Source organism: Zingiber officinale, chromosome 2B, assembly GCF_018446385.1.
Source record: "Zingiber officinale cultivar Zhangliang chromosome 2B, Zo_v1.1, whole genome shotgun sequence".
Classification (NCBI taxonomy): domain Eukaryota; kingdom Viridiplantae; phylum Streptophyta; class Magnoliopsida; order Zingiberales; family Zingiberaceae; genus Zingiber; species Zingiber officinale.
The window spans coordinates 108,042,911-108,056,985 of NC_055989.1; the positions used below are offsets into that span (position 1 = coordinate 108,042,911).

Below are 14,075 nucleotides of genomic sequence, written 5' to 3' on the forward strand. Positions count from 1 at the left end.
CATAGTATCACTGGATCGGTCTGCAGACCGATCCAATTTCCCAGCTTTAAACCTAAAGCCTTCCTGATCTAGAGAACGAGCTACCGAGCCCTCTCTGACCTAGTCCGGAGAACGAGCTACCGATCCCCCTCCGACTTCCTCATCCGGTCCAGAGAACGAGCTACCGAGCCCTCTCTGACCTAGTCCGGAGAACGAGCTGCCGAGCCCTCTCCGACTTCCACGTCCGGTCCAGAGACCAGCTCCGAGCCCTCTCCTAGTCCGGAGAACGAGCTACCGGCCCTCTCCGACTTCCACGTCCGGCCTAGAGCGAGCTGAGCTACCGAGCCCTCTCGACCTAGTCAGGAGAACGAGCCACCGAGCCCTCTCGGACCTACTCGAACGAGCTACAGAGCCCTCTCCGACTCCATCCATCAGAGAGAGTGCAGCCCTCTCGACCTACCATGCCAAGCTTCCATACTTGGATTTTCCCGTGCAAGCTCCCCTGGACTTTTCCGTCCAAGCTCCCTGCTTGGACTTTTCCGTGCCAAGTCTCCATACTTGGACTTTTCCCGTGCCAGGTCTCCATACTTGGACTTTTCCCGTGCCAAGCTCCCTGCTTGGACTTTTCCGTGCCAAGTCTCCATACTTGGACTTTACCCGAATCAGGTCAACTCAAGTTGGGTCAACCAGGTCAACCTTGACCAAAGGTTGCACCCACAATCTCCCAAGTTTGTATTCTTGTCAAACATCAAGATACAACTTTTCTATTCTCGTCAAACATCAAAATACACCTCGAGTCAGGTCAACTCGAGTCGGGTCAACCAGGTCAACCTTGACCTAAGGTTGCACCAACAGACAAGAGTTTAAGGTCGTCGCTCGACCGTCAGTGAAGACTAGGGTTTATAATCGTCGCTCAACTTTTAACTTAGTTGATCGACACAAGAGTCTTGAACACTTGGGGTTTTTATTCATTCTCTTCCTGCATTCACAAGTCATACACTTACACAAGTACATATGTATTTACTCACGCACCTCTCACCCGACCCTATAGGGTTGGAGATAGTTCGCGCTCTAAGGCCGCTCGAGCTATCTTCCATCTTCGTCCTGCGGGTAGTAGGCTCCCGAGCAGAGTTTCTACACGACCTTGTAAAGTTCCACCCATGGGGCTTCCAGTTTGGTGATGTCGCTGACCGACTTTATTCTTTTCCACACCAGATCACTGACTTAGAAGGACCTTGGGATCACCCTTCGTTTGTAGTTCTGCTTGATCCGCTGCCGGTACGTCATCAACTGAATGACTACTTTATCCCGCGTCTCATCCACCAAGTCGAGCTCTATGAGTCTTCGCTCGGCGTTCCCCTCATCGTAGAGCTGCACCTGATCGGATTCTACTCCGACTTCCACCGGGACCACCGCTTCACCGTCGTACACCATATGAAATGGTGTTATGCCGATCGCCTCTTTTGGAGTCATGCGAAGGGCCCACAGAATGCTGGGGAGCTCGTCAACCCAGCTGCCTCCTGCATGGTCGAGCCGAGCTCGTAGACCTCTGAGGATCTCCCGGTTGGTAACTTCCGCTTGGTCGTTGCTCTGGGGGTAAGCCACTAAGGTGAAGACTTGCTGAATGTCATAGCCTTCATACCACTCTCTAAGCCTCCGACCGGCGAATTGTTTCTCGTTATTTGACACAAGCCGATGGAGGATGCCGAACCGACACAAGATGTTCTGCCAGACGAATTTGATGACCATCTGTTCAGTTATCTTTACTAATGGCTCGGCTTCCACCCATTTTGAAAAATAATCCACCGCAACGAGTAAGAATCTTCGCTGAGCGCTGAGCGGTCACCATGGTCCAACGATGTTCATGCTCTATTGGTCGAACGGGCAAGACACTATGGACACCTTCATCTCCTCGGTTGGTCGGTGTGGGATATTGTGATATTTTTGGCAAGACATGTAAGCAGCTACTGTCCGAGCGACATCTTCTTGAAGTGTGGGTCAAAAGTATCTGGCCAGAAGGATCTTCCAAGCTAGTGATCGGCCTCCCGGATGACTTCCGTAGGAGCCTTGATGTACTTCTTGGAGGATGTACTCTATGTCTTCTAATCCAACACACTTTAGCAATAACCTCAAGAAAGCTCACTTATAAAGCAGGTCCCCGATCAGCGTAAACCGTCTGACCTTCTTTTTCAATAGACGAGATGCTTCCTGATCGGACAGGGTGCCACCTGATCAGAGGAATTCAATCAACGGTGTCCTCCAGTCGCTTGGGAAGGAGACTCCCTCCATCCGATTGATGTGCGCCACTAGTAAGACCTGCTCGATCGGGTGGTCTATCTCGACCGGGGATAATGAACTAGCTAACTTAGCCAGTTCATCTGTCGTCTGGTTGTCTGATCGGGGGATCTTCTGTATAATGACTTCTTGGAAATTTGCCTTCAGCTTCTCGAAGGCTTCTGCATATAGCTTGAGTCGGGAGCTGCTTATTTCGAACGTCCCTGATAGCTGCTAAGCGGTTAACTGGGAGTCCGAATACATGAGGATTTTTGCAGCTCTGACGTGCCGAGCTGCCCGTAGGCTGGCTATCAAGGCTTCGTATTCGACTTCATTATTCGTCGCCCGATAATCCATCCAAACGGACAGCTGCATCCAGTCCTCCCGGGGTGAAATCAATAGAATGTCGATCCTGCTATCTTGCTGAGTGGACAAGCCATCGATATATATTTTTCAAGTTGCCTCTGGCTCGGTGTTCTGGACCTTTGTGATGAAATCAGCTAAGGCCTGGGCTTTAATCGTCGTTCAAGGCTGATACTGAATGTCAAACTCACTGAGCTCGGTTATCAACTTGATCACCCGTCCGGACGCCTCTGGATTTAGAAGGACCCTTCCCAGCACCAATGCGTATGCTAATTTTTTAAGACAGGTGTAATGGGACTCTGTATCTTTCAATATATTACTCAAAAAATACATGGATTATTGTTCGTGGCCATTCTGCTTTACCAATGCCGAGTCAACCGCATACTCGGTGGATGACAGATAGATCCAGAGCAGCTCACCAGCACTCGGCTTGGCCAATACAAGCAAGGAGTTAAGGTACTCCTTAATCTCTTCCAGTGCCTTGTCGCGCTCCGCATCCCATTGGAATTTCGTTGCTCGGCGCAGCACCTTGAAGAACGGATGGCTTCGGTCGGATGAGTTGGAGATGAACCTTGATAACGCAGTGATCCATCCAGTTAGTCGTTGGGCCCCCTTCAAGTTGCGGGGCGCGGGCATGTCTTGTAACGCCTTCACCTTGCTCGGATTCGCCTCGATGCCCCGTTCGGTGATGATGTATCCGAGAAAGCGATCACTCTTTGCGCCGAATAGACATTTGCTCGAGTTCAGCTTTATCCCATATGCCCTTAAGGTCCGGCATGTTTCTTCGATATCTACACAAAGATCAGCAGCTCGAAGGGATTTTATTAATATGTCATCGACATATACCTCCATGTTATGGTTGATCTGCCAATGAAACACTTTATTCATTAGTCTCTAGTAGGTGTCGCCGACATTCTTCAATCCGAACGACATAACATTGTAGCAATACGTTCCGTCGGTCGTGATGAAGCTAACCTTCTCTTGATCCTCCTGAGCGAGCAGCACTTGGGGGTATCCTTAGTACACATCAAGCATGTGATCAGCTCGCAACCCACCGTAGAATCCACCATCTGATCTATCCTAGGCAGCGGATAGAAATCCTTCGAGTATGCCTTATTCAAATCACGGAAGTCGATGCAGACCTGTCACTTGTTGCCCGGCTTGAAGACCAGTACGACATTAGCGAGCCAGCTTAGGAATTGAACTTCTCGGATGTGGCTGACCTCCAGCAATTTTTCTATCTCCGCCCGGATGATTAGGTTTTGTTCCGCGCTGAAATCCCTCTTCTTTTGCTTCACCGGCCGAGTGTCCGGTCAAACATGAAGCTCATGCTAAGCCACATTCGACGAGATGCCTGGGAGCTCATGTGTCGACCAAGCGAACACGTCGTGGTTTTGTATGAGGTAGGCAACCAGTTTTGCCTTCTTCTTAGTATCCAGGTCGGCGACGATAAAGGTGGTTGCCTCCGGCTGGCTTGGGTGGATTTGAACCTCTTTCTTTTCTTCATAGATCAACGTAGGAGGCTTTTCCGTGATAGTGTTCACCTCCAAATGCGGATTTTTCGAGTGGCCCTTGCTTCAGATTTGACCATCTCGACATAGCATCGCCGAGCGGCCAGCTGGTCGCCTTTGACTTCGCCCACCTTGTCGTCCATCGGGAATTTGATCTTCTAACAGAAGGTGGACACCACCGCTTGGAACTCATTGAGTGTTGGTCGACCCAATATGACGTTGTAGGCTGACAGCGCATCCACCACAATAAAATTTGTGGTTCTTGTCCTCTTTAGCGACTCCTCCCCGAGCGAGACAGCCAGGCAGACTTAGCCGATTGACAACACTTCGTTGCCCGTGAATCCATAGAGTGGAGTCATCATGGGCAGCAAATCGCTCCGGTCGATTTACAACTAATCGAACGCCTTCTTGAATATAATATTCACCGAGCTCCCTGTATTAACAAAGGTTCAGTGAATAATGTAGTTAATGATTACCGCTCTAACGATCAGTACGTCGTCATGAGGAATCTCCACTCTTTCTAAGTCTTCCAAACTGAAACTGATCTCGGGTCCTTCGGCCTTCTCCTTGCTACAGCCAACAACATGGATCTCGAATCGCCGAGCATGCGACTTCCTCGCTCGGTTGAAATCACCGCCGGTCGACCCACCAGCGATCATTCCTACCGCGTTGTCAAATTTGGCTAGGTGGTCGTCCGGTTCAGTAGTTCCATTGTATTCTCTGATTGCTAGCGGGGTATAATGCCGAGGCAGAGGGTCGTTCAAAATCCCTTGTGAAAATTGTTGATTGATTCACTCAGATGAATCGTCGTCCCTCGGCGCCTTCCCTTTCCTTGTGTCCCGAACGGGCGCGTCATCTGAGGAAGACCCCTGATCCTTGTTCGCTCGGCCCCATTCCTCCGATAAGGTCCTGAACAACGTTCGGTGGAAGGAGATCGACGCAATGAGTGCTTCCCCATACGTGTGGGTAGACTTCTTGTTCTTCCCTCGAGCAAATATTTGGTCCGCTTGGTCTCCGTGTTCAACCGGTCGGCCAGCGGCTGATGCTGCGGGTGCCTACGCTTGGCACTCGGCCAGCGCTTGGCGCTCGACCAGCGCCTATTGTTATTACTGCTCCACTATTTTTGCCGCTCAAGCTTGTATCAGCATGTCGAGCTCCTCTTGCATCAGCGTCAACGTGGTGAATCGTCTAGTGTCCTCCATCTTCTTATTTGGATGCAAACTACGTTCCCATAGACAGCGCCAAAATGATCCTGTCCAAAAACGAGAAGGTGGAAAGCTAGGGATGTGGCGGCTTCACTGACCGACTGTAGACCTCGCTCCGCTCTATAAAACAAGTAACGTCAGTGCCGAGCCAGGGGAGAGGTCCCCGACATTGGCCCTCCGACGCTCAAATCAGTCACCAAAATAATGGAAAAAGTGGAGCAACAGTAATTCTAGCGCAAATAATGAATCTCGTGTACCTGCGCCGATGATGGACCCCCTTTATATAGAGTCTTGGTGGGAGACGTGCACACTTCTCAAGACATGGACACATTCTCCAATATGTCCTATGAAAGGACCTGTCGAAAAAATACCTCTGCCACCATACCTTAACAGGGTATGCATATCCCTGGCAAGACAGTAGAAATTTCCACCGTACGATCCGTCTGTCGACCATACCTCGTGTCAACGACACTATCTCCCAAAAGGATGTCAAGAGATACTATAGTGGTCCCGTTGTTTGGTCGAACGGGGTAACCGCTCGACCGAGACTCCTCCGCTCGTCCATGGCCAAGTCCCACTGCTTGGCCGAGCGAGGTAGCCGCTTGGTCGGAACTCCTCCGCTCTGTCGGCCTCAGTTGCTCTTTCCTGCGATGACTGTGTAGCAACATGTCCTCTCCCGTTCAGACAAACTATCCGGTCTCCTCAGTGTCCCATTGATCCACACTGAACGTTGGATCATTTTATCATATTATCCCCGAGCTGAACAGGTAGTCCACTCAGACATGTCTACCGTCGGTCAGGCACTGAATACCTCAATCGACCGCTGTAATTGTCCTCAATTCAACTCTTTAACACCTTACATTGACCATCCTAATTTTAATCTCCACCTTAATAATTGATCCTGTACCAAATGAGTATCCCTATATCACCACATCAGTAACATAATTGAAATATTTATGTTGTAACAGATGAACTATGTCTGCTCTAATATAATTTATAAAGATGCTAAAAATAAGGATAACTTCAAAAATAGGAATATCCTGATGCGGAATAAGAGGCTTTTCGATAATAAATAAAAACAGGACTCCCTTTTAGGATTCTAATAAAAAGGAATATCTTTTTAATTTTTGCTCATTATAAATAGAATAAGTACTACTGCATAAATTAAAATGTTTTTGATACTCAATAAACATGCATAATTAATCATAACTGGATCTCATGATATCATGTGTAACATCACCAACTTGTCTGGGAATCTTATTAAATATATCAACAAATTCTGCATTGAAACTGATGATTATTAGCCATTTTCATCTGGTCAAGCAGCGTTCTTCATGTGCTTCAAAATGGTGAAGTTTTCGAGACCACTTCGTTCCTCTTAGAAAACTATCAATCATCAACACACACCAAAGCTTATTAGTTAAGAGAATTCATATGACTTACTATTTTTATAAAAAAAAAAAGAATTCTGAACTGGAAAAATATTAGATTACTGTTCTTTCACCCGTCCAAGATTTGACCACGACTGGATCAACACAGGGTCTCGTGATCAAACTTCAAATGATTGATCAGAAGCAGACCCAAAAGTTGAAATCTTCATATGATTTCCACATGGGCTCTGCTCTCCAGACCCACCTGCTGCCATGTTCTCCCAAGCATCTAAATCCAATAGAAAAAAGGGAAAACAAGGGAGAAGTCGAATCAGGAGGCGATCATAAACTTGAGTTTAAAGAATGGAGAAATGAAGATCGTACAAGGATCACATGCAAGGACAGTGAAAGAACAGCAGGGACAACTACCAAGTGGCCGTACCATCAGGCATGAAAGATTTGTAGATTTTGCAGAAACCAAGTGGTTTGGAGTTGGAGTCAGGTGGTGAGTTGAGTAGCGACAGCAGAAGCATTGTTGTATTATTGGCTTGGTTCCTGACAAGGATGAGTAAATTGGACCTGCAAGAGTGTTAGATTTACTTGTTTGTAAAAAAATCTAAAAGATAATGAAGCAGAAAATCAAATCAGAGAGTTCAAAAAAATGTCTTTAAGAAATGAGAGCCTACCAAGTTGGTTCAAGATATTTACAGTGGAATTCAGACGTTGAAGTACTAAGTTGGAAAGTAAAAAAATTATTAAATTGTGTTGTAAATCTGAATATTATATGTAATAGTATCTAGAATATTTCTGTTGGCGTCCCAACTCCTTTAAATCCTTGTGAGTTTCCCAGGCTTTAGACAAAGCAATTCAAGTAGCTCCACTTGATTGACACTCGTTGCTGTGCTTCTGAGTTGTTGATGGAGTCCAAGAAATCCAACAAGATCACCGACATTGTGCGGCTCCGGCAAATGATCAAGAAGTGGAAGAAGCTCGCAGTGGGGTCGACGTCCAAGACGAGCGCCTCTGCTGCCCCCACCGCCGGTGGGGGCGGAGGCGGGGGCAGCAAGAGCATCAAGTTCCTGAAGAGGAAGCTGTCCTTCTCTGAGTCGAACTATTCTTCTTCTTCCTCTTCTGGTTATTCTACATCATCGTCGGTGCCGAAGGGGTACCTGGCGGTAAGCGTGGGGGTGGAGCAGCGTCGGTTCGTGATACCAACAGAGTACCTGGCGCACGGGGCGTTCGCGGCACTGCTGAAGGAGGCGGAGGAGGAGTTTGGGTTTGGGCAGGAAGGCGTGCTGCGGATCCCGTGCGAGGTGGGCCTGTTCCAGGGCATCCTGAAGGTGGTGGAGAAGAACAAGGACTGCCGATGCCATTTATGGTACTGCTCTCCGGAGGCAGAGATCCCTGGTGGCGCTCGCCAGCTGCCGCCCAAGCCTGTGTGCAGATGATCAGTGGACTAGTACCACTCCTTCCATGGCGTGGGATGATCATCGATGATGATCTCCCCCTGGAATCCGGGGTTTCTTCTGATTAATCATGTTTGTTGTTGAGTTTGAATTGTGATGGAAATGAAGAACAAGTAATGAAGCTGAAGAAGACGATCTGCTAGATGTTTCCATTTTTTAGTGGTTCATTCAATTATGTCTCTCTTTTTTTTAGCAAAAATTAGTCAATGCTTGCAAAATGCAGGCTCTGGCGATTGGCCTACTGCAGTTAAATTTGCAGCGCTCATAGAATTCAATTGGTCAAACACCTGAACTAATTACTTCATAAAATTCCTTTTTCAAAACTAAATTGAGTTTTCCTGAAAACTCCAACAGAAAGTATTTACCTTTCCATGATTTGCATTTCTTAAAGAAAAAAAAGAAAGAAAGAGCTTTTTCTATGGCTATTGATCTTATGAACAAAGAAAGAAACTTGAAGAAGGGATGCTCACTAACCTGTGGTATAACCTCAGTCAAAGTGATAGATGGACAATAACTGGATCATCGATTCCATTCTCTCCCTTTTTTTTCTTGATTATTCTGCACACAAATGGTAAAAAAAACTTCATCTTCAATATACAAGTACAAAATACAGCAGGGTCACAGTTTTATAACCTTGCAAACGCAGGATACATGTGAAAATTTCCATCTTTGCTCCGGCAGCCAGTGCAGTAGGGTCACATTTCGATTTGCAGGCCCGGCTTTTAGTCAATAGCAGACAAACAATGAACATTTCACAGGGAATTGCTGGAACAGACAAACCATGTAATAAATCAACGGCAATGGAGATCTTTCCTATGAAGCATATTTTGAAGGAACTGAGGGCACCACAAAAAGTTTTTCAACATCCATGTACTCTCGTTGACGCCGACCTTTCCAAAAATGGTTTGGCATCCCTCTTCTGTGAAGCTCGATTGTAGTCTGAAGTCCTCATCGTTAATTTATCAGACTTAGGAACCCAAACCTTATCGATTAGATCAGGAAGCTTCTCCTTAGACAGATATCTAGCAATGAGCAAAGCAGATGAAAAATTGCACCTTCTTGCTAAAACTAGAAGTATTCAGATCGACGCCCTCTTCATCTATCTCCCCATTCGGAGAATCCTGTAGACTGTGCTCGTGCAGTTCTCCGCGAATTAGAGGCGATATAAGCTGAGCCCTTCTAGGAACCTCCGCGCTGCCGCAGAATCTCCACCACGGTTCCCCGTCTTCTCCGGCGGTCGATGAGTCACCGGAGGCGGCGGACGACGAGCCCTTGCCGTCTTCCGTAAAAGAAAACCGCGCCGGCGCACCTCGCTGCCGGTTAATCAACCTCACTAGGGTTTGGATCCTTCCAGGCGCCCTCCGTTCGTCATCATCAGCGCCGAACGACTTCGAGCCGTTACATATCGTGGTGGGCCGTGACCGACGTAACCGATCCGGGCCCACACCCATTCCGGCCAAGATCAGACCGGGCCCAGCCCATTGACACCTCGGACTGTAAAGTTGGCCCACGGATTTACCTCCAATCACGATGACGGTAAGTCAAAAGGTCAAACTTTCATCATGACTCCATCGTACGCTAGATCCGCGAGGAACGCTTCCCCTAATGAGCTTCCAATAGCCAAGTGCGATCACGCCATCCAATGGAAAGACGAGGAGTTAATAACTTCTATTAATTAATTTAAAATAATTTTAATAAAATTTAAATAAATTTTTGATAAAAATATATTGATATAAGTGTTAAAGACTCTAACTCCTAAATTGTAAATATAATCCTAAATTTTAAATCCTAAACTTTTTACTCATCCAAAATATATTATAGTAACTATTGGATAATTTATATTTTGGAGTGATTTTCCTACTTTTATGGATGGTATCTCAGTTGGAACTACTTTAATCCACTTAGAGTACTGAAAATTTTGAGCTTATGTGAATAGAGTACAATTTACGCATTTTACATGCTCAAGCTACTTGGTCTTTTTTTCTGCATTTACTTACATTGCTTTCATTGATCACATGAACTTTTATCAATTTTAATTTGAAGATTCAAAGATTTTTAGATCCATCAGCCAGATTTAGAACAGTGTAAATTGAGAATAGTGGATTTTTAAACTTGCAAAGACTCAATAAAATTTATTGCAAACTCATTATAAAGTCTAGGATAATAATACTTATTAACTAACATCATCAATAGATTCTTAAGACTCCTTGATTCCGCAAATATCAAACTTTTAAATTTTCGAATGTAGGTCAATCGGTCAATTTCGTTCGAAATTGATGAATCTAAAGAATTTTAAATCACTTCAAATCAATACGAATCATTTCAAACAAAAAATAATGTATTTTTGCAAGTTTCCTTAATGTATTCATACCTTCATATCTAAATTCAATAACGTAAATTGAGAGTAGTGAATTTTTGAATAGAAAGAGTAAAAATATAAAAAAAAATTCCATGATTATTTTGCGAAAGAAAGAGGAGGAACATTGGGAATACACTACATAATTTAGGTATTATAAAAATTAGAGACACAAAATGAGAAATATGGTTCAATAAAATGTGGTTATTTCTATTAAAACTATTGATTTATGATGGATTGCGCTTGCATATAGAAAAAAAACTTATTATACTCGAGGCACTTTAGTAGTGGATGGAGAGACTATCTCTACCTCCTAACATAGAAGATAGCTCCTCGATGCATGAAATTGAGTGACTAGTAGATCGAGATATCCATTCCAAAGGCTCATGCTTTGTCACTAGTTAGTGATGATCACAGAGAATCTTCAAGGGCTCATACAAGAACTAGGGGTGGTAAGTTCTAGTCAGGTGCAAGATACAAATTTTGATTGTGGTTGCATAGAAGTGGACGATAAGCTAAAGTGCTCATGCGTATCCGATCTTTCTAGTAGGAACTATGAGATGAAGCATGAAATAGTATCATAATGTTGTCATGCCAAAAAGGGTTCAACACAGAATTGAGAACAGTAAATTTTTAAACTTAATTTACAATGTCAAAAATTCACTATTCTCAATTTATGTTGTTGAATCCAGATCCAAGGGCATGAATACATTAAAGAGGTTTGTAGGAATACATTGATTTTGGTTTGAAGTGATTCGGAATTCTATAATCCATTAGTCAGATTTGGACACAATGTAAATTAAGAGCAATGAATTTTTAAACTTACAAAAACTCAATAAAATTTATCACAAGCTCATTATAAGGTTTAGGACAATGATACTTACTAACTAACACCATCAATGGATTCCTAAGACTCTCCTAATTCCACAAATATCAAACTTTTAAATTTTTAATGGTGCAAGTTCATCGGTCAATTTCGTTCGAAACTAATGAATCTAGAGAACTTTGAATGACTTCAAACCAAATTGAATCATTTTAAACCAAAAATAATGTATTCTAGCAATTTTCCTTAATGTATCCATGTCTTCAAACCTAAATTCGACAATATAAATTGAGAATAGTGAATTTATGAATAGGTAGAGTAAAAATATAAAGAAATCCCATAATTATTTTGTGAAAGAAAGAGGGGCATGGACGGAGAGACTCATCTCTACCTCCTCAATGCAGGAGATAGTTCCTTGACGCAAAATTTAATGTCATAGATCAAGAAATTAGTTCAAAGACGTATGGTTTGTCACTTGTTAGTGATGATTGTAGAGAATCTTCAAGGCCTCATACAAGAAATGCCTTTGAAAGAGGGGTTGTAATGTCTGATCAGGTGCAAGATATAAATTTTGATTGTGGTTCCATGCGTAGAAGCGGATGATAAGCCGGAGTACTCAGGCATACCCGATCTTGCTAGTATGAGATGAAGCATGAAATAATATCACAATACTCTTTACCATATAATTGAGACTAGTAAATTTTTAAATTTAATTTACGCTATCAAAAATTAATTGCTCTTAATTTAAATTATTGAATTTAAATATGAGCCGTGAATGCATTAAGGGAGGTATACTATACATTGACTTTGGTTTGAAGTCATTCTGAGTTTTCTAAGTACATCAACCAGATTTAGACGAGCGTAAAATAAGAACAATGAATTTTTAAACTTACAAGGCTTGATAAAATTTATCACAGGCTTATCATGAGGTCTAAGACAATAATATACTTACTAACCAACATTATTAATTGATTCTTAGAACTCCTATGATTTAAAAAATATCATACTTTTAAATTTTCTAATAGTATAGGTCAATCAGTTAATTTCAAACTAAACTGACTCATAGACATAGAGAACTCTAAATCACTTCAAATTATTTCGAATCATTTCAAACTTAAATCAATATATTTTTGTAAGTTTCTTTAATGTATCTATGCGACAACATAAATTGAGAGGAGTTAATTTTTAAAAGGGTAGATTAAATAATAAAGAAATCTCATGATTATTTTGTGAAAGAAAGAAGAACGGCATATCAACAATACCATATCATTATTTGGGTATTATAAAAGTTAGGTATATAAAATGAGAAATCCTAAAACCTGCACATGCGGTTCAGTAAAATGCGGATATTTCTATTATTAAAGTTTTTTTATTTATAATGGATTGCCCTTGCATATAGCAAAAAAAACTTATTATCCTCCAGGCACTTTACAAGTGGATGGAGAGACTCATCTCTACCTCCTCAACGCAGAAGACAACTCCTCGACGCCTGAAATTGAGTGACTGGCAGATCGAGATATTAGTTTCAATGACTTGCTAATGTGTCGAGGCAACTTTCTCTGTCGACAAAAGCACAGACGGATTTCTTGTTTGCATTGCAGGAAGCAGCAGCTAGAGCAATAATTGTTCCAGTACTGAGAATGCCTATTTCCCCTTATGCAGCAAAATTATGTGAGCTGTGGCTTGAGACTCCATGCCGGTAACTATGCTTCACTTCGACTATTTCAACGTTCATATCTGCTCTGTAATCTTTCACTCTTCCGTGCCTTCGATATTCTTGACAGTGATTAAGTGAACCCAATACTCAAGAGCTTTAACTGTAGTTTGTGAACATATTCATCCAAGAGGAACAAAACTTGTATTTCTTACAACTCAAATGAGGTTTTCTTTTATAATTCTTTTCTATTTTGCTTGCTTTCAAATATAAGTTTATGAAAAGGCAAATCATTTAAAATTTTAGAGCAATAAATTATAAAATTTGGGACATATTTGAACATGATAAAAACCAAAGTAATGAACATTGAAATTTAGATCAAATAATGCTCCTAGAACATCTCATATTGGAATAGGGTTTTCTACTTGTTCATAAATATATAAAAGACGAGCTTGAACTGATACTGAAACTTTTGTTGTTGCATGTACTTCTTTCTTTCCACAGTGAATATCTCTCTCTTATAATTGTTAGTACTTACCCTAAGAGAATTTTTTTGAACACGAATAAATTTAATATTCAGCTTGATAATAACTTGTTTATGTTCTTTTAACACGGAATTAATTAAATGAACAAGGTTGAACAACTTATTAAACTAAATGAACAACCTTGAACATATATATTTAACTCGTCAATGTTTGTGAACTATATTCATTAATAAAACTTTATCAATGTGCTAAATAAATAAAGAAACTTTTAAAATAAATAAACAAGTTTATATTATCAAGTTCAATAACCAATCAAACAAACTTGAATTGAGAACTCGATAATATCTAAACAAACAAAACTCAAGTAAACTTGAACCAAGTTCAAGCTCAAAAGAAAGAAACTAAACCAAGCTTAAATAATAATTTTAACAGCTTAGTTTGATTCGATTATCTTATCAAATAAACTTGAACATCATAAAGATCAACTTGGCTTGGCTAGCTAGTTTACTGTCCTAGTCTCAATAGGTCTAGGATAGTAATGAACAAAACATGCCTTTGTTGGTCAATACTGCCGAAACTATATCGACGT

At 42.3% G+C, this 14,075-nt stretch overlaps 1 protein-coding gene and 1 long non-coding RNA gene across 4 annotated transcripts; one reads left to right on the plus strand and one right to left on the minus strand.

Moving 5' to 3' along the window:
- Positions 1-6,531: 6,531 nt before the first annotated feature.
- LOC122046723 lies at positions 6,532-9,540 on the minus strand. Of its 3 annotated transcripts, none has more exons than XR_006130364.1 (5): positions 8,802-9,540; positions 8,643-8,726; positions 7,145-7,281; positions 6,826-6,991; positions 6,532-6,718 (listed from the first exon to the last, which is right to left on the minus strand). It is a non-coding gene; the product is annotated as an uncharacterized LOC122046723 (long non-coding RNA). The 3 variants fall into 3 exon arrangements; XR_006130363.1 differs by having other exon boundaries at positions 7,087-7,281; XR_006130365.1 differs by having other exon boundaries at positions 6,807-6,991; positions 7,087-7,281.
- Positions 7,564-8,343, plus strand: LOC122046722 (auxin-responsive protein SAUR65-like). The gene has a single exon (XM_042607548.1). It carries the CDS (start codon positions 7,620-7,622, stop codon positions 8,148-8,150), a length of 531 nt encoding a protein of 176 aa, XP_042463482.1. The 5' UTR covers positions 7,564-7,619; the 3' UTR covers positions 8,151-8,343.
- Positions 9,541-14,075: the final 4,535 nt, after the last annotated feature.